Source organism: Platichthys flesus, chromosome 12, assembly GCF_949316205.1.
Source record: "Platichthys flesus chromosome 12, fPlaFle2.1, whole genome shotgun sequence".
In the NCBI taxonomy this organism is placed as follows: domain Eukaryota; kingdom Metazoa; phylum Chordata; class Actinopteri; order Pleuronectiformes; family Pleuronectidae; genus Platichthys; species Platichthys flesus.
In genome coordinates this window covers 2964888-2988996 of record NC_084956.1, presented here as the reverse complement: position 1 = coordinate 2988996, position 24109 = coordinate 2964888, and the positions used below count along the sequence as shown (strand labels likewise).

Genomic DNA, 24109 nt, shown 5'->3' with positions numbered 1-24109 from the left:
CAGGAAATCAGGACCTATGTTTTAGGTTGTCCGCACAAGTAGAGATCATTGGTTTGAGTAAAAACGTATTATTCATAAAGGAAACTCCTGCAAACTTTCATCTGAACTGAATGAGCTGAAGTCTGAGTTTTATTGCCAGAAATGTGTTGTCTTCTTATGTCCTTTACTTTAAAGGAGATATGAAGGTTTAGAGATTTTTGTTGTAGTGGTTTGTGTTATTTTTGGAATTAAAAGTCAGTCAATTAAAAGTCAATTAATTAATTATTGACTTATGCTTTTTTGGATTTAATACAGTTTATCTGAGCTATATCATAAGGAAATGATAGATAGATAGATATATAGATAGATTACTTTATTCATCCCCGAAGGGAAATTAAGTTTTTGAAATTAATGTTGAAAATGCAGTATTAAAGTACTGTCTACTTCGTTCTAATTCAATTATTTGATTAAACTCAGTGAACCATGTAGAAACTCTGCTCTGATATCTATGTTTATTCTCTGTATTTGCAGTGGAGAAGACTCCCGGACCCAGTCTCTTTGACCAGAATACAGTGGCCAGCGGCTTCGACCAGCATCAGCCGCCTCAGTTTCAACCGCCGCAGCATCAGCCGCCGCAGCATCAGCCGCCGCAGCATCAGCCGCCACAGCATCAGCCACCACAGCATCAGCCAACGCAGCATCAGCCAACGCAGCATCAGCCAACGCAGCATCAGCCACCGCAGTTTCAACCACCGCAGCATCAGCCACCACAACATCCACCGCAGCATCCGCCGCAGCATCAGCATTCCCAGCAGCAGCCGCCGGTGAAGGTGGTGTACTACAGGTCTCTGTACCCATTTGATGCCCGCAGCCATGATGAGATCAGTATCGCTCCCGGAGACGTCATCATGGTATGTAGAACGTACTCATGATGATGGTGAAGGTGATGATGATGATGATGATGAAGGTTGTGTGAGAATGTGCAGATGCCCCCACATCAGAATTTTCTGTTTAATGAATTTTCCTCAATAAAGTTTACGTGCAGCCTAAAGGTCTCACGTACAAACAGTATTGTGTGTGTATACCATAGACCGTAGATAAAGATGGACGATGCGTCTCCACTTCCTTTCACCATCCAAAATGTCCCGGGTACCAAGGCTGCCATCTTGCACTGGAGTTAACTAGAATGACATACTAAGATGATGTTCCATCTGCTAACATGGAGGAGAGGCTGGGGCTTCATGGCCTGTACTGCAGCCAGTATAATGAAATCAAGATCTTATTGTCTCACATGTGGTGGCTGACATGTCGTCCATCTTTCAATGCAGTCTGAGTTCTATACTTGTAATCAGATTTATATCTCTTCTTTCTAATGTGTGTGTGTGAATGTGTATTAACTGTCTCTTCTCTCCTCTGCTGTGCAAACTGAAGGTGAAGGGGGAATGGGTAAGTTCACGCTCCCCCCGCCCAGTGTTGTGCCTCCACCAATCATAAGCCAGCACTCATCTGAACTCCTGGTTTCATGTCATGTTGTCTCCATGTGCATTCATTTGACAGCGGATGAATGTGTTTGGCTTTTTATTTAATTTAATCAAGTCATTTAAGTCACGTGTGTAAATGTCGTTGAGCTTGTTTTGTTTTCACAGTTTATATCGTTCAACTAAAGAAATACAAACCTTCACCGACTCTCTACCTCTCTGAGTATAAGGTCAATATTATTTGACCATGATTGTTGTAACTTCCTATTACAACTGAGTGAAACTGGGGCTCATCCAGGTTTACGGCAAAAGAAAACCTCAGCAGTTGAACACAAAACACTTGTAATTAGACCTTTTAATATGAGACTTGCCCAATAAGTTAATATAGTAGCCACTGCTACCGGGTTGCAGCTGCCAGCAGAGACGTTCCATTCCAAGTTTCTGTAATTACCTTTTATTTACATCCACATTTCTAAACAAGGGCCCAGGTTGAGGAATATAGGAAAATCCCCGTCAAGTTTATGAGTAATTGAGTTCATAATCAGGATTGTTGGCTTGAAACAAAAAAGTCTTGGAACCAGGGCACAACTTTTACAAAAAAGAGGTCATTTACAAAAGATATTGAGTTAATCATGTTTGTTATATGTTTGTTTTTCTCACTCCTCATCCACTAATTAGCTTTTTTTTACCTTCTGGAAAAGCTGCTGCTGTTGTGGACATTGTTGTGTCAGCACCTAGCTGTTGTACCGTGAATCCAAACACACGCCCGTCTCTGTGAGTTTGTGCTCCTGCGTCTTTATCTAAACCCCGCCCCTCTGCTCCTACAGGTGGACGAGTCTCAAACAGGTGAACCCGGCTGGCTGGGCGGAGAGCTCAGGGGCAGGACGGGTTGGTTTCCAGCCAATTACGCAGAGCGTATTCCAGACAGCGAAGCACCGATCAACCTCCGCGCCACCGCCTCAGTCACACCCACGTCTGCCCAGCAGCCAATGACAACGCCTCCTCCAGCACCTGGACACGCCCCCTCATCAGCACCCTCCGCAAACAGTAACTGGGCCGACTTCAACACAACGTGAGTCGTGGGATGTTGACATTATCACAGCAGGGGTTCAATGACTTAAGTAGTACAAAAGTATATATATATATATGGATGGGAAGACTCCAGTTTTGCCGCCGACTACGCCTGTCCACACAACACCACAACACCATATATATACAATTATATATATATATATATATAATTGTATATATATATATATAATTGTGTTATAAACTATTTATTTAAGGTTTTTTCTTTAAAGACAATATATTTCTTTAAAGACAATATATGTGAATTTGACATTACACATACTTCTATGAATAGTTTTCCCAGTGGCTCCAGATTAAAGACTCGTAACCCGCAGTTTTTTTTTTAAATGTGTATCGTGGGTGTATATTTCCAGTTGGCCCTCTAATACAGCCAGCCAATCAGAGAGCGAGGGATGGGATGCATGGCCGACCTCTTCAACCAATCAGAATCCATCGCTCAGCGTTCCCTCAGCGCAACTACGGCAACGCTCTGCCTTCACACCGGCTACCATGACGACCGGCTCCTCTCCCTCACCGGTGCTGGGACAGGTAACTCGTCTGATCTTAGGTTTTAGATCTAAATAGTATGAATGTTTCTGCAACTGTGTTTCCCTTAGGAAGAATAATGCTGCTGTTTCTAGATGAACTTCTGAACTGAGTGGTACTGTGGTTGTGTTTGTCAGGGGGAGAAGGTCGAGGGTCTTCAGGCTCAGGCTTTGTATCCCTGGAGGGCGAAGAAGGACAACCACCTGAACTTCAACAAAAATGAGGTCGACAAGAGTTCTTCCATCTCTCCTCTCTTTTAATTGAACGTTTGTGTGTTTTTGTTTGTGTTAAATCTTTATATATGTTATCGTTATTGTTTATATAGATAATAACAGTGTTGGAGCAGCAGGACATGTGGTGGTTGGGTGAACTGCAGACTGGACAGAGAGGCTGGTTCCCCAAAAGCTACGTGAAGCTCATCTCCGCCAGCGCGACGCCTCCGGTTGTTATCGCAGCGCGCAGCAAAAACACCAGGTAGGTTTAAAGTTCTGTAATAATCCTCAGTTTGATTTCACTCCCTACTTTCTCAGCTTTCTGTTTCTCATGTCTTGCTACAGCTCACATCATTTAAAGCCTCATTAAGGGAAGAATAACTACATATTTAGAGGCGTGACTTCCACTACATGGACTTCTAAATTCTAGTTTGGACTGAGCCAGTAGCCAAATGATTTAGCCTGCAGAGATTAAACTATTGTCTTTGTCAGCGACAAAACACTGTTTACAGAAGTTGCCTGAAAAGATTTGTCAATCTCAGGAGGATTTTTGGTATAGTTGAAATGTTAGACTTCCACATTTCCTTGACAAATTTTGCTTATTTTGTTTGTAAAACTAGAAAAAAGCTTCTTTATAGTTTGAGTACATCTTTCTCTTTTGTCTTCTAGTGAGTCCGGGGTATCAGAGAGTCCGCCCAATGGGAAGCGACCCTCCCCTTCCCCGACAAAACCCTCCGACTCTGGTGAAGGTGAAACATGCACATGTACATCTGTGTATATATTTGAAGATTTAGGTGTTGAAGTGTCATTGACTCTGTGTTTGTGCGTCTGAACAGAGTATGTGGCCATGTACACGTACGAGAGCAGTGAACAAGGCGACCTGAGCTTCCAGCAGGGAGACGTCGTCATCGTGACCAGGAAAGAAGGCGATTGGTGGACAGGCGTAGTCGGCGGCAAAACTGGAGTCTTCCCATCCAATTACGTTAAACCTCGAGACTCTGCATCAGATGTAAGAGGGAATTTAGAAGAAGTGAGATTAGGATTCAAGAAATATTTCCAACGACTCTAAACTCTTTTTCTGTTTTTAGTCTTTGGGACCAGCAGGGAAGACGGGCAGCTTGGGAAAGAAACCAGGTGAGATCTCTCTTGCGCTCTGTTTCTGTTTTATTACCTGTCGTCTGATCTCTGCTTTCTGTCCTCGATAATATTGACGTGATGTTGTTCTACATCTTCTTCTCTCTATCCTTTTGTTCTGCAGAGATCGCTCAGGTGATCGCCCCCTACAGTGCTACAGGAGCAGAGCAGCTCACGTTGGCTCCTGGGCAGCTCATCCTCATCAGGAAAAAGAACCCAGGGGGCTGGTGGGAGGGTGAGCTCCAGGTACAAACTCTAATATATAAATAAAGTATATAAAATAAATATAGTAGTTTCTTTTAAATTTCCAAGACATTACTAGCAACATGTTTTCACTTTCTTAGCATATATTATGTTTGTAGTTATTGGATGTAGCTTGTTGCGACTCACGACTCATAACTGTGTTCTGGTTGGTTCAGGCTCGAGGGAAAAAGCGGCAAATAGGTTGGTTTCCGGCCAATTACGTGAAGCTGCTCAGTCCCAGCACCAGTAAGACGACGCCCACAGAGCCGACACCTCCTAAACTGACTCCTGCCAACACAGGTACTCTCACAACATGGATTTAATTTATTTAGGGCTGGTTAAACCTTCCTATAAGACTCTGAACACTCTTCTGGATGTCGACACAAGAAGGAGTTAAACCTAAATAAATTAACTGTAATAAATAATGTACATTCTTAACACAGCAACTTGTTACTTTACTTATTTATTTCTGTAAAACCAACAAAAGAGTCTCGGGTGTGTAAGAGAGACAAAACAAAGTTAAGGTCCCTGAACACTGGAGAAGGAAAGAATCAAATAGAAGAAGTATTTTATGAAATTGTTTGTGAATGATGATATTAAAGGAGAATAAGTGGAAATATTAACTATCTTTTTTGTGGTTGTGAAGCTGTGTGTCAGGTGATCGGCATGTACGACTACCTGGCGCAGAACGACGACGAGTTGGCCTTCCTGAAGGGTCAGGTGATCACAGTGCTCAACAAGGACGACTGTGATTGGTGGAAAGGAGAGCTCAACGGGAGGGAGGGTCTGTTTCCCAGCAACTACGTCAAACTCACCACGGATACCGACCCGAGCACGCAGTGTGAGTGCACAGACACACACACACTCGCACACACTATGCCACGTCCGTCACAAAACACTGCACATCATGTACTAAAACCAACATACTCTCAGTTTAACACTAAAAACGCACACTCTCTTCCTCATGTACACACACACATGCACACACACCCCAGAGCCAGGTGGGGAGATGCTGTCCCTCTCTCAATCTTTGACCCTTAAGATGGTTTTGCCTTTGACCTTTCACCTTGACACTCCTTTGGGCCTCTTTGAAAACCTACCGTTCATGCACCACCTCTGGGTGGTGTGTGTGTGTGTGTGTTTGTATGGTGTGTATGTGCATGCATGAGTGTGGATAAAGTGTTTCCTCTCTTCCTGCATGTGTTCCCTCAGCATGATCCTTCATAAACTCAGAAGTTCTAGAGCAGAGAACAGCAGCACTAACTGATCATATGACCAACAGGATTGTGGGAAATGTTTGCACAACTCAGCCACAGAGTTTTTCTGGATAAAAATAAAAATATAAACAAAAACTACTTAATATAAGATTTGAGTGCAGTTGAGGTCATGATGAACACAGCTGTAGAGCTGGGTAGAAAATTTAAATTGTAATTTATAAACTTTAGTGAAATCACATTGTGATTAAATGACCAAACGGTCTAATTGTTCTACAATAATGATCCAGGAAAGACAAAAAACATAATAAGTTGGTGAATTTCTTCAAAACACACAATGTGTGTGATATCGTACAAATGATGAACATGATGAGAAGTTTCTCTAAACGCTCATGTCAGTGATTATAAATCAATTATTGATTCATAAATTGATGGTTAAACAACTTGTAAAGTGTTTGCAGCACAAACCAAGGACCGTTATTTAGATATTTGAATTGCATGTCAGTTTAATACTTTGAGGGTTGCTCATTAAACACATTTTTACTTTTGATCAATCTGGTGTCTTCTCAGCTCAGTGCGTAAACAGCACGTCTGCTTCGACCCTTTAAATTCACAGTTTAAACTTCCTGCTGACGCGTCACCTGCTCTAGATCCTCTGCTTCTACGCTAGATTAGACCACACCTCCACACTCTCTGTCTTGCTGCACGCCCCGCCCACCTAGCACCCGATTGGTTGTTGTTGTTGGTGTTGTTGTTTTGTTTAGTTGTTTTTGTTGATGTTGTTGTTGTCGTCCTCTCTCTAGGATCATATCATTACCCAGAACCCCCCTCTCCTCAAAGCCCTCAAAGAGACCCACTAGGCCACGCCCACTAGGCCACTCAACCAATGGGACAGCTCCAAGAGGTCACATGACCCGGAAATGGCGACTCTCCACCAATAGAAGCCAGAGAGAGAGAGAGAGAGACAGACAGACTGTAACGTTAAAGCGCCCTCAGGTGGCGAGAACTCTGTCTATGCATGGCTCTGACTGGACTTGGCCAAACTCTGTTTATCTCTGGCTCCAAACAGCACTGTTCAACAGGAGGGAGATCAATAGTCAGGACTCCTCTCGAACTCTCCTCTCCTCCTCCTGCTCCTCCTTTTCCTTTTCTTTCTCTTCTCTTCTGTTTCCCCCTCTTTTCTTCCTGTCTCTGTCGGTTAAAAGGTGCTACTGCTAAGTTAAGGAGGGAAGGAAGACAGGAGGAGAGGAAAAGAGGAGACGAGACTATTGATCTCCTTTCTTCCAGATTGGACTGATGTTTTAACTGTATACACACTCACACACACAAACACACATACATTAACACACATTAACACACATGAACAGACATGTTAGCTCGTTAAGTGGATAGTGGGTCATTTTGTGGCTTCATGGGAGAATCTGTCATTAGCTTCAGCTCATCCCTCCCCCCCCTTTTTTTTTGTAACAACACCCCCATTGGTTCAGCAGCTTCATTCAACCTGTCAGTCACAAGTGCTGGCCCCGCCCCACACTAACCCCTCCCCCTCCCACAGCTTCACAGAACGACCCACTATCTGCCGGAGGACGAGTCTCAATAAAGTCTTTCACTCTCCTCTCGTCACTTCTCCTCACCTCCTCTCTTCCTTAATGCCAAAGACTCCTTCCTCCTGCTTCCTTGTCTCCTCTCTCCTCCTTCCTCCCTCTCATGTACACACACTATTGAAGGAGAGGAGAGAAAGAATTGAGACACGTCAAGTAGCTTTTTAACTTCGCCCCCCCGCTACTGCTGCTGCTGCTGCTGCTGTTCCCCTCTGTGGTGTCACAGTCTCCTCTCGTCCTTCTGTGCTCGGCGAGGAGGCATAGAAGGGAGCGAGCAGCTGGAATGGGACGCGGCCCGTAGCTCGGGGCTGTAACTGATTAGCATACGAGCTAACCACACGTCACAAACACAAAATACAATGAGGTACTGAGTTGGGAGTCTGCACATGTACACTCACACACACACACACACACACACACGGGGATAATGTTTTAATCCGTCGCAGTTTAACACTCTAATTATGTATTCACTTTAAATGAACCGGTTTATGTTCTGTTGTTGTTTTTCTGTTTGTTTGTTTACATGTTTATTGTTTTATCTGTTGCTATGATGATGAGATGCTGTCACACTGTTAAACACACCCACATGACTCGGGATAGATTTGGTACTAAACACGTAGAGGTCATTTCAGGTCAACAAGTAGCGTCACTCGTTCTCTCTCTTGCTCTGATATTTAACAAACAGACCTGAGAGCAGCGGAAATCTTCTCGTATCAAATATCAAACTATTCCTTTAAACTGTCGTCGCTCTATTTTACAAGCTAGTGAAACTTTGAAGTAGTTTAAACACCATCATGTTAAATCTTTAATACTGTGATTCATATTATTATCATCACCAAACTTCACGCGCGATGATGTAAAGTTGACGCTTGGTCCGCCCCCCCCCCCCCCCCCCCCCCTTCAATGCAAACCTACTGTATCAAGCCTATCAACGATCATTTGACCCCATTGAAGGAACCGTGACCTGTGAAGTGTTGGGTTCTGTCCCTGAGGCTCAGGAGCGAATCACACGTGAAGTGATCTCGTACGAGGAAGGACGTCACCGGTGGTCGCTGCTCTGTTGCTTTTCACGTCACACGTTTGATTCCCCGGCGTCTCGTTCACCTGCACCTCTGATCAAACACTTGTCCATTTGTTCAGCACTGAATAAGACAAACATGAAACACGTCATCTCTACAGAGCCTGGAAACCTCAGATGTCATATTTGATGCTGTCGTATTAAACAGACACACACGGCACAGCCTCACTTTACACTCTCAAACCATTACCGTGGCTACGCACACCCCCGGTGTAGCGTTTCCACAAAGGATTAAAAACCAGCTTTCTCTTTGTTCCCATAGCAACAGATGAGTATTATAGTGGTTGCCATATCAGACTTGTGTGTTTTTATTTTATTTGTTGTTTATCCAGATGACAGTATTGTGATTTTAATGTTTACCCTCAGAAACACAAACGAACGATTATTGAACTACGCAACGTTTTTATACAACAAGCAATAGAGTTATTATGATGATGATTATTATTATCAACTCGCTTGGATCCTATTGGCTCCTCCGTGTGTCAGTATTGGAGGTGAAGTGCTCTGATTGGTTGATAAGTCAAAGACCATTTGTTGTTGCACAAGCTGACGTTCGAGGCCCCGACCTCTCGTTTGTTCAGATCCTGGTTTTTCAGGGTCTCAGAATCTTGTATGTCTTCCAGTTTGGTAACCGATGGTCGAGACTTATCGCCGTCAGAGCGAGTATTTTAGATTCGAACACAGAGCGACCTAAACCAGAGCCACGCTGATCCTCTACATTCTCTGAGCGGGAACACACTTTACATTCAGAGCATTTTAACGTCTGCTTTTACCGTTTTCTTGTTTTATCCAATCACACGGCTCTGGTTTAGTTCGGTTCGATTAGTAAAGATCTGTATGGACTGTGCTTAACCTGATAAATGGGGATTGGTCGATGCTTCTTATAAATAGCAACTCAGATGAATGGATTAACAGCCAAGCCAAATGTAACCAGACTGCTCTTGGTGTCAGTGCGTGCATGAATGAGCGTGTGTGTGTCTGTGTGTGTGAGAGTAAAGCATGAATGAGCAGTTTCATGGACGTGAATGGTCAGATGGAAACTCATAGGAATAAAAAAGGAAAAATGAATGAATTACATGTACAGAATGTCGTGCTGAGGTTTTACTGATGGAGGTTTTTTCTTTGATGAAGCGGTGAATGGTCCTGATGATTAAACGCTCTGAGACAGACGGCAGTCGACTGGCCTCGTTACTCACACACACACACACCCCCACACACATATGAGGTCGTCACAATGACTTGCATTCATTTCTTTCAAAGTTTTTCCCTGAACCTCAAACTCACCATAGAACTCTAATCTTTATGTTCATGTAGACGTGTTTGTCCTCAGTTAGAAGATGAATCCTCATTAAATGACTATAAACAGATGAATGGAAACTAACATGAGTAATAGAACTACACACACACACACGTTAAGCTTTCTGTTTATCTAAAAGAATATTTTAAAATACCTACAAATACTAAAAGTATAAAATATGTAAATAGTGAGTCATATTACTTAAAGCTGCAGGAATTAGTGTTTTGTATTAACAATGAGTTCTTCAGAAGTGAAAGTGGTGACGAGCCCTGGGGAAAAAGTCTTATCATGAATATCATGAATTCATCATTTTTTGTGTCAGTTATAACTTTTATTGTGTGTTGATGTTGACTTGTTGCATTATCATGCAGCCAAAAACCTGAAGGATACAACTTTAAAGTCAGGACAACAATAACGAAAACAGAACCTCAGCAAAGACCTGTTGACTCTTCATTTATGTCACAGCAGCCCTTGTTTCCTCCGTCCTCTGACTGTTTATAAAAATCTGTCATGTCAATCATCCATCGATATTTTTTTCATAGCTATTTCTTCCATCCATCAGTTTACTTCTGCTCATCCAGGATGTGTTTCAAGATATTGATTTTTTTGTTATAAACCGCTGCAAAGTGCAGACAAAAATGTGATTTGAGATAAATTATTACATATTTCTTGGTCTGAGCAACCGTTATGGTGTTTTATTGATATCTTTAATACTTTGGTCAGTAGGAGAGATGAAAAATTGTTTTTTAAAGTTGCATGATGTAAAACAAAACTATCTCCCCCTGCTGGTGGAGTGAAATGTTTAAGGACAGTTACATTAAAATATCCAGTGAATCTATACAAATGTGTTTCTGTCCCTGAAGCAAAACAGGAAGCTTTAAATTTAAATCAACAACTACTGATGTAATTATAAACTTTCTGTTACACAAATGTAACTACATACATATTCTGGAGAACAACAAACACCACAAACGCACACACACTCTCACTCCTCCAGAGCCTCACTGTCTGTTCTCAGGTATGTAGCTGCTAGTTAAGTTTTAATGCAGGTATAATATTAATGTTTCTAACTTCTGTGTTTGAGGATGTTTCTTTGACGCCTGTGTTTGTGTGTTTCTTTCTCTGTGTGTGTGTGTGTGTGTCTGTGTGTGTTTGTGCTTCAGGGTGCGCTGACCTCCACCTGCTGGACATGCTGAGTCCCACGGAGAGGAAGCGACAGGGCTACATCCACGAGCTGATCGTCACTGAGGAGAACTACGCTAACGACCTGCAGCTCGTCACAGAGGTAGAAGAAGAGCCTCATGCTCACAGACACACACAGACACACACAGACACACACACTGAAGCTTGGGAATCTTTTGTATCGATTCAATATGAAGACGCACAAACAAAAGGCTGAAATAACGGGAAACTGATTCCTCACTGTGACGCTTGACGCAGCCTTATAGCTGTACCTTTATTTGTGTGTGTGTCTGTGTGTGTCTGTGTGTAGATTTTCCACAAACCTCTGCTGGAGTGCGAGCTGCTGACGGAGAAGGAAGTCGCCATGATCTTCGTCAACTGGAAGGAGCTCATCATGTGCAACATCAAACTGCTCAAGTGAGATGAAAAAACACACACAGTGACACAAACACACACACACAGAGTGACACACACACACAGAGTGACACACAGAGACACTAACACTCATGTACTTATTTCAACAACATTTTGAAGATCACATCAGCCTGGACTCAGTCTTTTAAAGATCTGCCCTTTATAAAATTTAGATAAAAGTCTAAATGTGGAGTTTGACACTGACTTATTATCTGGTTCCTCCTTTTTCTTAAATAGCATTTTGGTTACACACAGCACACACAGCAACATGTCAGTACATTTTGATATTTAGATTTTCATTTAGTATTTGTTTCAGTCGTACACACACCACACGTCTAGACTTTACTCTGCAGAAGCTTTAGAATGAAATGTCCCCAGAGACCAAACTCCTCATCCTCTCCTCGTCTTCCCCTCAGAGCGCTGAGAGTGAGGAAGAAGATGTCAGGAGATCGGATGCCGGTGAAGATGATCGGTGACATCCTGACCAATCAGCTGCCTCACATGCAGCCCTACATCAGGTCCAGCCTCTCATCCGACTGAGTCTTCTCTCTCCACGTGCACAGTTTCATATTACTGTCACTGTTGTCGTCTTTTTAACTGTGTGTGTGTGTGTGTGTGTGTGTGTGTGTGTGTGTGTGTGTGTGTGTTTGTGTGTTCAGGTTCTGCTCGTGTCAGCTGAACGGAGCGACGCTGATTCAGCAGAAAACAGACGACAGCCCTGAGATCAAAGATTTCCTCAAGGTACAAAACACCACAGATCATTATCTGAGTTATTATCTGAGGTCATCATGTAAACTGAAACTATAATTATACAGTAAGCAGGATGAGGATGAACCCAGGACTCTGTTCTGTTTTGGTAAATTGAAAGAATCAGTGATTAACCGGTGTTTTAAATGTCTCCTCTCTCTGTCAGAGGTTAGCCATGGACCCCAGGTGCAAGGGGATGCCTCTGTCCAGTTTCCTGCTCAAGCCCATGCAGAGAGTCACACGCTACCCACTCATCATCAAGAACGTACGTGCAGCAGACACACAATCATACAACACACATACATGAATATAGGCGGGGGACAAATGAAAGGAGAAACCATTCAGTATTAAATCTTTGAGGCTCGACTGAAGAGCTGATTCTTCCAGAACATCTTCTGTTTTGATGAAGGTGAAGAGCTCTTCATCATTTTCACAGTGACCCCTTGTTTCCCCTGGTTGAGACCTTGGGATCTAAGCTGTGTGTAAACTTTTAAAACTACCAGTTAACTCCCAACTTTTCTTCCTAATCGCAGACATTAGAAAACACTCCGGAGTCTCATCCTGACCACAGTCACCTGAAAGCTGCTCTGGAGAAAGCAGAGGAGCTGTGTTCACAAGTGAGACACGCATGTGCTTAACATGTTAACAGGGAACAACGCTACCAGAGTGTTTTATCAGTTGTGTTGACTTCTCTGCATTTGTGTGTTTTCAGGTGAACGAGGGCGTCAGAGAGAAAGAAAACTCGGATCGTCTGGAGTGGATTCAGGCTCACGTTCAGTGTGAAGGCCTGTCGGAGGTGACACACACACACACACACACACACACACACACACACGTCTAATGAATACTAATTATCATGTTTGACTGTTTATAGACTGAAATGTGACTTTGTCTGAATCCCATGATACTAAGTGTTTCTCTCTCTCTCTGTGTCTGTCGTTCAGCAACTGGTGTTTAACTCGGTCACAAACTGTTTGGGTCCCAGGAAGTTTCTCCACAGCGGGAAACTGTTCAAAGCCAAAAGCAGCAAAGAGCTGTACGGCTTCTTGTTCAACGACTTCCTGCTGCTGACTCAGGTGAGGAGCAGTGTGTGTCTGTGTGAGTGTGTGTGTGTCTGTGCTTGTGTGTGTCACTGACAGAAAGCCCGTCTGTATCTTTCTCTCTCTCCCCAGGTCACCAAGCCTCTGGGCTGGTCCGGCTCAGACAAAGTTTTCTCATCAAAAACACATCTTCAGTACCGCATGTACAAGACGGTGAGAACACACAACCTTCTGGAAATGTTTCTCTTTTCATAATTCCTCTCACATTCTTGCTACGCTTTGTGTTAATAGATCCTTAAGTCTGAATCCTGCAGGTATGGTGCTGCCTCATTGATCTGATGTTATCGTCTCTTTCAGCCGATCTTCCTGAACGAGGTTCTGGTGAAGCTGCCGACCGACCCGTCAGGAGACGAACCTCTGTTCCACATCTCCCACATCGACCGGGTCTACACGCTCCGAGCCGAGAGCATCAACGAGCGGTGAGACTCAACCTCATCGCAGAGATCTGGACCACAACAAAACAACAGTTGGCTCCCAATGTCTGTTGTTTGTTTTTAAATGTGTGATTTGTGTGTCGGTGCAGGACGGCGTGGGTTCAGAAAATCAAGGCAGCGTCAGAACTCTTCATCGAGACGGAGAAGAAGAAGAGAGAGAAGGCGTATCTAGGTAACTTTATATTCTCAGATTGAAGGTTTGTATTAAAGATGCTGATCCTTAAATAACATAAAAGTCTCATTGACCAACAGGGTTTTTACTTTGAATTATGTTATAGTTTCTCATTTGATTGAATCCTACTCTTACAACTTCTAAGATTCTAAGCTAATAACAAGGGAGTTTTCAGGGAGGAAGCATCATTATCTTTGTAATTTCACATGTGATTTAAGTGTTTTATGGACATATGCTGCATTCCTATATTGGAAAAATATCCATATTCATTTTGTATTGGATTTAAAATATGCACTCCATTTCTTTGATGTGGTATTAGAATATATGACATTTTATTAAGTGTACCTAAGTCAAAGCCATTACAAACACATTGAGTAACACGTTGTTTCCCTGTGTCTCAGTTCGCTCTCAGAGAGCCACAGGGATCGGTCGGCTGATGGTCAACATCGTGGAGGGAATCGAGCTCAAACCTTGTCGCTCTCACGGTACGCCCACACACTCCTCTAGCTCAGGGTCCTTTGACACTGGTGAGAAAAAGCTGTGTCATCCTGATAAATTCCTGTTTGTCTCGTCTCTGCAGGTAAAAGTAATCCATACTGTGAGGTGACCATGGGCTCCCAGTGCCATATCACCAAAACATTACAGGTACGACTGTGGGCCAGTTACTGGTTACTGAGTTTTCTAATGATTTAACAAAGTTCCTCCTCCTTCACTTTGAGAGTCTGATGAGAGAAAGATGTCAAATAATATAATGAGCTCGCTAAACAGGACATTTCACTGTTTAATTAAACGGCTTAAATCGATGTTGTATTATTTGGTGAAGATTTACATTATGATCTTAGTTATTGGAGCGTTTACTCTCAGTGGTTTAATGGATCCGATCTTTTCCTTGGCTCTTCTCTCTCTCTAGGACACGTTGAATCCGAAGTGGAACTCCAACTGTCAGTTTTTTATAAAGGACCTGGAGCAGGACGTCCTCTGTGTCACCGTGTTTGAACGAGACCAGTTCTCCCCCGACGGTCGGTGATACTCAGACCCTGATTCAAAAGATCTTCCCTCAGATTAAACGTCTTCATCAGATATCTTTATCGTTGTCTTTGTCCCTCCAGACTTCCTGGGAAGGACCGAGATCCGGTTGGCTGAAATAAAGAAGGATCAGGGCTCTAAAGGACCAATCACCAAGCGGCTGCTTCTGCACGAGGTTCCCACAGGAGAGATCGTCGTCAGGCTGGACCTCCAGCTGTTTGAAGAACCTTGAACCCAGAACAGGACCAGCACGGACTGGTCTCCAGGGACTGGGGCTGGATTAGACTGGACTGGTCTGGATTGTGTTAGTCTGGTTCACTTTCTTAGTGCTCAGAGGCATTTAGGAGGAAGCTGAGGAAACATTTCAATTACTGTCATTTGCCAGTTAAATATTAGATTCCTAGTTTCTGAAAAGTCTTAAAAATCTCTCAACTCAGTTTTAAAAAAGATTTAAAACTTCACGTGAGTCTGAAACTCCAGTGGATTACGATGCAGGCGTCTTTTTTATCCTGCTAATAAGTGATGTGTCATTATTTATGTTTATTACAGCTGGAAACTGTAGCTCAGAAAGTGGACAGTGATTGTCAGTTTGTTTTTAATTATTAATTTATGTAAAGTTATATTTGGGTCTTTATTGACAGGACAGTAAACATGAGCCGGGTCGGAATCGAACCCACAGCCTCTGCAGGAGGACTCGATCCTCTGTAATGATTTTTATTGGGTAGTCTACTCCGTTAAATAATATTTAACTGGTAAATGCTGCAGAAACTTCATTATACTTAAAAAAAAAACGAATAGCAAGAAAAGAAATTTAAATTGGATATAAGAAATTAATATTGTACCTAAACTCGTGTGTCTGCTGTTTCTGAATCTCTTAAAATGTACATTCCACGCCACAAAAGTCTTACGCACCATAAATGTTCATGTCTTAAGTTTTTTTACTGGTCTTAAAAATTAGAGGAGAGTTCCAGTAAGTAGATTCATACTGGGATTTTTAGAGTAAAGACGAACTTACAGAGGCTGTCTCTAGTCCAGTACAGTCCAGTCCACTCCAGTCTAGTCCAGTTCAGTCCAGTCCAGTCCAGTCCAGCTCTGTCGGCCTTCAGTCTGGTTCACGACAGTATTGATCCAGTCGTCTTTTGTGTCATCAGACAGACTCTCCACTGACAATCCCAGCCCTCCTGCTTTGTCCCTACAAACCCCTAAACCCCTGTGTGTGTCTGTGTGTGTCTGTGTGTGTGGGGGCGTACGTGTACATGAGTGTGTGTATGCATGTGTGTGTGAATGCCTGTAAGAGCGTTAAGGTGGACAAGCTAATTAACGGTACGGTTCAGTGTACATTTTATTTTTTATCGTACAACTCTCTCGGAGTCTTAGGGTCGAGTCTCAGCGTCTGGGTTCTGCATGTTAAAGGGACGGTGACATTTTGAATTTATGTACAGGTGCAATGAGAAAAGTTAACAATGCGAATAAGCTAAAACTACAGTAACACACAAAACATGACGAGTGTCCGGTGTACATAAATTACAGACATGCCAAAATGTCCCTTTGTATGAATAATAATAATAATAATAATAATAGCGCTGGTGAGGATGTGGCTGACGCAGGGAAACAGGATTGACAGCTAATTTAAATTGAGGTACTGTAAAGAAGAATGTCTTTGTTTTTATTTGATGTTGAACGCACACAGGGGTTCTAGCTCTAAAGGTGATTCTTCTGTCACGTGTTTAACCCGACAGTATCCGAAAAGGCCCAGAGCCGGATCCATCGGGGGCCCCCCGAACACGCTATAGGTACCGCAGACGTGTATTTTATTGAAACGTCATTTCCACACGCTAACCATGAGAAAGCTAAGTGTAGAAATCATTTGACTGTGCGTCGGCACTCCCAGCACTTTCAAAACAGACACAAACATTAGAGCAGAGGACACGACTAACATCGCACAGCAGCCATTTTGAATGCTCAAAGCAGGAAACGTAACCTGGAGGATTAGTAAAAATAAAAGAGGAAGTGATTTTCTTGTTGTCAGTAAAAGACCAAAATTCTCTCAGTAGCCTCGATTGGATTTAAAGATGGACGACATGGCACCAGCTCAAAAGTGAAGCCAAATGATCTTGATTGCCCCCTAGTGGCAGTTTGAATTTGTTCAATCTTCAAAAATGTTTACTATCCAGCTTCGTACACATTCGGATCCGGTTGTGTTATCTTGTTCGCTGATTTTAAACGGACAACAAATGTAAGACTTCACTTTTTGCTTAAAGTGTCTATATTCATATCATTGTACTTGATTTCTTTCAAGTACACAAACTCAGGAGTCACTCTGAAGGCAGCGCCAATCCTCCACGCAGACTTTTCCCACCCGAGCGTTCAAAATGGCCGCTGCGTTCGCCAGTCAGACAACAGATAAAATCCCAGTGTGTTCGCTCAGCGGAGTTGTAAATATATAAGTTAGTTAGTTAGCTAGCTACTCGGCCAGTTAGTAAATTTAGCTAGAAGTTTTTAATTTAATGCCATGGTTTCAGTCACGCGCTGGATTACCACGGAGACAACCTAACGTTACCTTTGTGACCAGTCACTGTCCAATCAGAGGGCAGCGAGGCGGGTCGCAGCATCTCGACAGTGGAGGAAGGTGTGAATGTGTTTCCCCAGATTGAAGCTAACGATGAAGATGATGATGAAGGTCGTCCTCGTCCCTGTCGACCCTACTGTTCTTACTGTTCCACCCGACCTCCTCTCCTCCCTGAACCTAATCCAGTTTGAACCTGTTCTCACTGTCTATCTTCCAGGTTGTGTATACTACTACTGCTAATCTGAGAGTTAATATATGAGCGTGGGGGGGGGGGGGGGGGGGGGGCGATGGAAACTGCTGTTAATTATCACTCTAGAAGATGATGTACGTTGTTGTCTTTCAATGTTCAGAATAAACTCCAGTTGGACCAAGACGGCGGCTGCTCTGCGTCTCTGATTATTACCTTTACACTCACAAGCAGGTGATGTCAGGGAGTTCATTTAGAAAGGTCGTGAGATGATTTAAGGAATAAGAAAGAGAACAAACTTATTTTGTTGTTTCAATACTTTTCTTAACTAATTAAAACACATATATACTCATTACCCACAACAACATCTAAACCAGTCACCTCTTCTTATAAAATTGAGGCAATTCAATTAAATTAACTGAAGCAGATATTTTCATGACCTCAACAAGTCAAATTTCAATATTTAATTTACCATAACAATGAAATGAAATATTAGTTTCAATCCTGCAAAAACAAGAGAAAAGTAAAGCAACTTTACATTTGAACTTGTCTTCTTCCCCTCAGTGTTTCCCAGTCACAGTGAAATCAGTCAGCTGTGTTCTCTCTGCAGCTTAGTGTTGTGCTGCCACAGGCCCTGAAGGGGGCGCTGTCTATGAACGAGCTGCGTCAAAACAAAACACTGTGGTCAAAGAACATACGTAACAAAACCGGAAATCCAACCACGTTGGCCTTCAAAGTAAAAGCATCTTCCATAATCACCGTATATCATATTATATCCAGATTTAATTTAATTTATTTATTTATCTGTTTCATTTCAGTTCATTCAAACCGAGTTATAAATTATTGAAAGTCTGGTGAAAATGTTAGACTGCTTATACAGGTCTTATACCACACTTTAACTACACTCACATTTCTAGCTGCCTTGTTCTAGTTTAACCTTTAACTTATTTTTATCTTCTACTATAATTTGAATCATTTTATAAATTAATTTCTAATTACCCTCTTGACGGTGTTGAATAAATAAACCAACTTTGCATTGTGTTTTTTAATTAAAATAATAATTACAGCAGCTGTGTTAATTAAATTGAAGAGAAGCAAGTGATGTATTAAATCATTATTTAGTGAAAAAGTATTGAACTGTCAGGGGTCAGCCCTTTTTCCAGGGTTGCCCTTGGAGCTTTTATTTTGACAGTGCTGAGAGGAAACACGTGTTGTTGTGATTTTTAAAGCTATGAGTGTTTATATAACTGAACATCTACTAAACTAACACATGTCAGCTCGCAGGCTACAGATGATATGATGCATAACATCAGCATTTAGTGCATCTTCATCAGCTGCAGATTTAAAGCAGGTAAAGTCCTCGCTGCGGTGTCATGGAGGAGGAGGAACTCTCTCAGGACATTTAGTTCTTTCTCATTTCTCGACCCTTCACTTCAACTCAGATAAACGAGCTTTGCTTATCTACACATTTTATTCGATTACAAACATGGCGGCCGCTTTCTTCAGGAGAAGATCGTGTCTAAATGTGAGTACAGTGTTTTTTTCTCTTTGAGGCTGGAATCTGAATTTAAAAATAATTGTTGTATTGTTTTTTAATAATGACAGAGAGGAGCATCACAGCTTCAAAATGCATCATTAAAGTGCAGCTTTCAAATAAAAGTGCAGATTATCAATCAGTAAAATGTCCTGGAAATGTATTCTTCAGTAAAATGTCCCCTGTGACATATTATATAACATTATACATGAGGTTTAAATTAGAGTTAACTTCACATACTAACACAAATAAAGTATTTATATAGTGAATATCAGACTTTGTGTATCTTCAGATGTAAAATGTTATTTTCTTTTTTTGTAGGAGTTTGAAAATTGAAATTAGTATTTTTTAAATAATCTTGTGCATCTAATAATTGGATTGTGTGTGTATCCGTTGTATTCACTTTGATGGTGTGTGTCCAGTATCTTCACAGAGAGTTGTGTAGAGTTGTGTGGAGGCCGCAGGCGGCTCTGTACTGCTCCAAACCTCCAGACAGAAAACTTCCACGAATAACTCACATCAGTAAGAAAGACAATAGTGCGTGTGATTTTCTACCAGGTTTTTATGTGAAATCTCAATTATTCTATTCATATATATTAGTTTATGTAATCATATTAGCATTTATAATCAGGATAAAGTCATTAAATGTTTTGAAAATGAAACAACCCAATAAAACAGACCTGTTTGATATCTTGTCTAGTGTTATCTTCACATTTGTTTATTGTCAGGAAGTGTTGCACAAAGTGAAGCTGCAGTGAATTATTATTTTTTTAAGACAGTCAACTTTCAGCATTTTAATTGTCAACATGTTGTCACTTGCAGAAAAAGCCAAACCTCAGCCTGCGGTTGATGTTGCTAAACTCCTGGAAGAACTATTCTCCCAAAAGAGGCCTGGCACAGCGCTCCCCGGTGGTGCTAAAGGTCAGTACATTGAGGACGTGGTGTACAGCATTATTGACCTGTCTGCAGATATGTTATAGCTGAAATGATTAATCCTTTATTCTATTAAATGTTAAGAAGAGTTAACAAAATGTTTCTTTAATTGATCCCTCAAGCGTTGATTCGTTCTGCTTCTTGTTTTACATCTTTGTTTTTTCTCCTCTTCCTCACCTCTTCTTCCTACAGCTACCAAAGCCTCAACCATCTCCTCAACATATGTCTCCACCTCAGATGTTCCTCATTCATCTAAAACAAAACAAGCAGTTTCTTTTTCTCGTGCTGTGTCTACAGCTACATCTTCTTTAAACCCTGCACCGCTTTCCCCTCAAGCAACACCAGCATCTTCCACACAGTCGCCTCCTGGTTTGATCCAGGACTTTACTGCTGATGCTGTTTCTACAACCTCAGCTTCTCCAACGTCTGGATCCACAGCGGCTTCAGCAGAATTCCAAACTTCAGCCCAAACGCTAGAAACCAAAGTAGAAACTGCTGCAGAGACGGATAATGTAGAGAAATCCTCTGTTGCAGCTGTCGAAACTTCAACAGAACCATCAACAGAGTCGAGTCGTCCTCTTGTAGAAGCATTAGAACCTCAGCCTCCTGTTGCTGAAGGTCCAGTAGAGCCTCTGATAGACGTCACAATAGATACAGCTCCAGAAATACAAATGATAAGCAAAGATTCAGGAGAGGAGGGAACCTTATACACAACAACAGTAGAAACTGCAATAGAATCATCAGTTAAGACTGGTATTAATCCTGTAGAGGCATTAGAAGCTCCAGTAGAGCTTCTGATAGACATCACAGTAGATGCATCAGCTGCAGATTCAGGACAGGTGGGCATCTTGTACACAGGAGAACCTTCAGTAGAAACTGCATTAGAGACATCAGCAGAAACAAGCATCGCTCCTCAGGAAACGTCAGAGAGAGTAGCACCAGTCGAGGGCTCAGCAGAATCTATGATAGACATCACATTAATAGAAGCTGCAGTAGAATCACCAGTAGAGGTCAGTCTTCCACCAGTAGAAACCAGAGCCTCTGTTGCAGGATCAGTGGAGACGATTGCAACAGTTGAAGCTTCAGTTGAAAGAGAACAAGCTACGAGTGTGGATCTGGAAGTCACTAGCGTCTCCTTCACCTCAACATTAGAACCTTCATTAGAAACGACAGTAGACCCTTCAGGAGACGCCACTACTCCCCTGGTGGCAACACTAGAAACTACAATAGCAACAGTAGAGCCATCAGTAGAAAGTGCGGTAGAGCCATCAGTAGAGTCCATGACCTCTGCTCTAGAGAGTGAAGCTGCTGATGCTGAACGTACTGCCTCCATCCCGAATGCACAGGAACCTGACGTCTTAGCTTCGGAAGCCAGAGTGGAATCTAGAGTAGAATCAACCTCGGGAAACGTCGCTGTCAATGAGGAGAAGAGCGAATCTGAACAAATGACCTTAGAGTCTGTAACTCTACATTCAGTGAATTCCTCGGTGGATTCTCTGAAAACCGAGGAGCTCCTCCAAACAAAGTTTACTCTCGATGAGGAAGTGGAGAAACGACTCCAGGAGCTGTTGGTCGGTGCCGAACACAAAGCTGCAGTCAAAGCTGAGAACACGGGTGAAGATGAGGGTGAAGTTGTGTCTAAAGTTCTTTCTCAGTGGAGCTCTCTGTCTGCTGACCTTCAGGAGCTGGAGGGGGAAACCACCTCATTGATGACAGAGCTCGTCTGTCGAATTCCTGCAGCGCCTCCGGGAACCGATGAGGCGGACAAAACGAGTTCAGCCTCCGATCAAACTGCGGGAGCTAATGTCGAATGTGTGCAGGTGGAGGAGGAAGGAGAAGCCATGACACTTGAATCCATAACTTTATCTGAGGTGGAGGCTGAAGTGGAAATTTTTGAAACTGAAGCTCTGCAAGAAACAAGTGATGCGCTTGAGAAAGAAGCTGATGCTCTGGTAAAGGAGGAGAAGATGGAAGTGAAGATGGAAGTGAAGATGGCGGCAGGGGAGGATGTTTACAGTGACACAGCAGAGGCTGAAATCCTAACGCTGGATTCCATCTCTGAAGCAGCCGATGCGATAGAAGCTGAGATTCCTTTAATGATGGAGGCCATGTTTGGCTCTGAGCAAGGACTGAGGCAGACTGAGTCTCTGCTTCCGAAGCTTGAGCTGCAGAATGAAATGATTGATCAGGAAGCAGGAAAAGAGTCTGCACAGCAGGAGGGAAGAGTCCTGGCGGCCATGTCTGTAGAGTCTGTGACGTTGGTGGAAGTTGAGGCGTCTCTGGAAACTCTGGAGAACGAGTCTCTGAGCGAAACCTCAACGTATCTGGAGAATGAAGCCGAATTTCTGGCTGGAGAGACGAGGACGGAGGTGAAGGAAGGAACGAGGTCTGAGGAGGTCCCTGAGAGTCTGGACGTCGAGTCTCTGTCTCTGGTTGAAGATCTGCAGACTGATGCTCTGATGGAGGAGCTGCTGTTTACGGTTCCAGGCCAAATCGTAGGCGTGACAGAAGCTCAGGTCCATCAGGAGGTTGTAGGAGCAAATATGTTAGATGGTAAGTTTAACTATTAGGAGACGTAAAGATGATATGATAGAAGATAGAAGTCCAAGTTAGTTTGCATCAAATACTGAGTTTAAATCTGAACACACAGACATGACACAAAGTTTTTAACTTTAATGTTTTCATGTGTGTGGTTCAGGGTTGGATCCAGTCCAGAGACTTTTCCTGGAGAAGATCAGAGAATACAACAACCTGCACAGGTAGACACACAAAAGAAGTTTCCTATCATATTGTTTTTTTATATTAAAAGGCCTTGAGTGATTTGATTAGATCTGTCTAGGAGAGAGAAAATGTAGAATGTAGATGTCCTGCTTATTTAAAGGTTAATTGTACCACATTGTTAAAACCGTACATGAACAGCTATGACTCCTGTTGTCTCCTCTCAGGTCGAGTGGAGGACCAGTGGAGGAGGAGTCCGATTATGAGCGTCACCTGTCAGAGGAGACAGCAAAGCTCCAGAGACTTTATGGAGGAGGAGACCTGAGCAGCTTCCCTCAGTTCACCTTCACCGGTGAGAGACACATGGAGGGAGAGAGTCAGTCCCTGTAGTGCTTTGTGAAATATTGTTGTGATTTTCCCCTCAGGGCCACCGTAGTGGCAGGTCCCGGAAGAAAATATCACTTTCCTTGGAAAACACATACAGTATCAAACTAAAATAGGATAAATAGATGTTCTTATTGTGTTGTTTTCTTTCTAGAGCCCGAATTGGACCAGGACCCAAAATGAATCATGAATTTCTGCCTCCTGCTCTTTATCCTCCTCTGCCTCTGTGGAGGAACTGAGGAAATGGGAGAAGAGGAATTATTTGTTGTGGTGACCTGCTGGTTAAACAAAAGGGAAAAACAATGTATGGTGCAGCAATGATAGAAAGTATTTTATTTTATTAAAGCAGAAGTTTCAAAAGACTGAGTCTGTTTTTTTTAAGAGGTTGGGGATGTGTCACATGAGGCGAACTGAATCAGACTTTGACTTTCTACTACTTACAGATGATGAAAGAGAGAACAATGGTGTTCTGTCAGTTAGAGTTTTCATTCATATTTAAATGTTAATGTAAGAAATTGTAAACTGTGCTCCAGGAAAGCTGAAGTGTGTTTGTTAGGTTCAAATCAACCTGACATTGAAACATGTCCTGGATGTGTTGACTTGAGGTCAGGTTCCTCTTTATTTGCACCGTGTTCTCTCACTTCTCTCATCCACTGTGATCGTGTCGGGATCAGTCGCAGGAGAAGCTTTTGACTCGTTTACTGTTCGTTTGTCTTTATGACTTTAGCTTCGGTTATTAGGAGTTCACCAGGTTTCAGGCCTGTTCTTCAGTAACAGACACGAAGGAGCAGAGACCCGGTGGTTCGGTGAGTAAACTCTTGTTTTCTTAACGCTTGACTATTTTACTTCCATATTTGGG

General features: G+C 42.6%; 2 protein-coding genes across 7 annotated transcripts in view; both read left to right on the top strand.

Annotated features, from left to right (window-relative positions):
• The window catches only part of itsn1 (intersectin 1 (SH3 domain protein)), a 36901-nt gene extending 19034 nt beyond the window's left edge, over nt 1–17867 (top strand). For 3 of the 5 annotated variants that reach the window (XM_062400558.1, XM_062400559.1, XM_062400557.1), the window contains exons 20-46: nt 511–890; nt 1411–1425; nt 2285–2529; nt 2900–3074; nt 3209–3295; nt 3397–3545; nt 3953–4032; nt 4120–4292; nt 4372–4417; nt 4542–4663; nt 4837–4960; nt 5307–5501; nt 11014–11135; nt 11343–11449; nt 11863–11964; nt 12106–12187; nt 12360–12458; nt 12727–12810; nt 12906–12989; nt 13138–13269; nt 13366–13446; nt 13591–13712; nt 13817–13899; nt 14301–14384; nt 14480–14544; nt 14810–14918; nt 15009–17867. In XM_062400558.1, the coding sequence (XP_062256542.1) occupies nt 511–890; nt 1411–1425; nt 2285–2529; nt 2900–3074; nt 3209–3295; nt 3397–3545; nt 3953–4032; nt 4120–4292; nt 4372–4417; nt 4542–4663; nt 4837–4960; nt 5307–5501; nt 11014–11135; nt 11343–11449; nt 11863–11964; nt 12106–12187; nt 12360–12458; nt 12727–12810; nt 12906–12989; nt 13138–13269; nt 13366–13446; nt 13591–13712; nt 13817–13899; nt 14301–14384; nt 14480–14544; nt 14810–14918; nt 15009–15157 (3296 nt within the window). In that variant the 3' untranslated portion in view covers nt 15158–17867. The remainder of the gene's footprint in view (nt 1–510; nt 891–1410; nt 1426–2284; nt 2530–2899; nt 3075–3208; nt 3296–3396; nt 3546–3952; nt 4033–4119; nt 4293–4371; nt 4418–4541; nt 4664–4836; nt 4961–5306; nt 5502–11013; nt 11136–11342; nt 11450–11862; nt 11965–12105; nt 12188–12359; nt 12459–12726; nt 12811–12905; nt 12990–13137; nt 13270–13365; nt 13447–13590; nt 13713–13816; nt 13900–14300; nt 14385–14479; nt 14545–14809; nt 14919–15008) is intronic. The other 2 variants (XM_062400561.1, XM_062400560.1) reach the window with 2 other exon arrangements.
• Nucleotides 17868–18900: 1033 nt separating this feature from the next.
• Nucleotides 18901–23612, top strand: si:dkey-22n8.3 (uncharacterized abhydrolase domain-containing protein DDB_G0269086). Of its 2 annotated transcripts, none has more exons than XM_062401622.1 (7): nt 18901–19206; nt 19638–19737; nt 20038–20136; nt 20341–22701; nt 22847–22907; nt 23094–23218; nt 23405–23612. In XM_062401622.1, exons 1-7 carry the CDS (start codon nt 19168–19170, stop codon nt 23431–23433), a joined length of 2814 nt encoding a protein of 937 aa, XP_062257606.1. In that variant the 5' UTR covers nt 18901–19167; the 3' UTR covers nt 23434–23612. The 2 variants fall into 2 exon arrangements, with proteins under 2 accessions (XP_062257606.1, XP_062257605.1); XM_062401621.1 differs by having other exon boundaries at nt 19638–19752.
• Nucleotides 23613–24109: the final 497 nt, after the last annotated feature.

Coding starts and splice junctions, on each gene's coding strand:
- si:dkey-22n8.3 (XM_062401621.1), top strand. CDS start 19,168: ATGGCGGCCGCTTTCTTCAGGAGAAGATCGTGTCTAAAT. Junction 19,207..19,637: donor GGAGAAGATCGTGTCTAAAT/GTGAGTACAGTG, acceptor GTGTGTGTCCAG/TATCTTCACAGAGAGTTGTG. Junction 22,908..23,093: donor GAATACAACAACCTGCACAG/GTAGACACACAA, acceptor GTCTCCTCTCAG/GTCGAGTGGAGGACCAGTGG.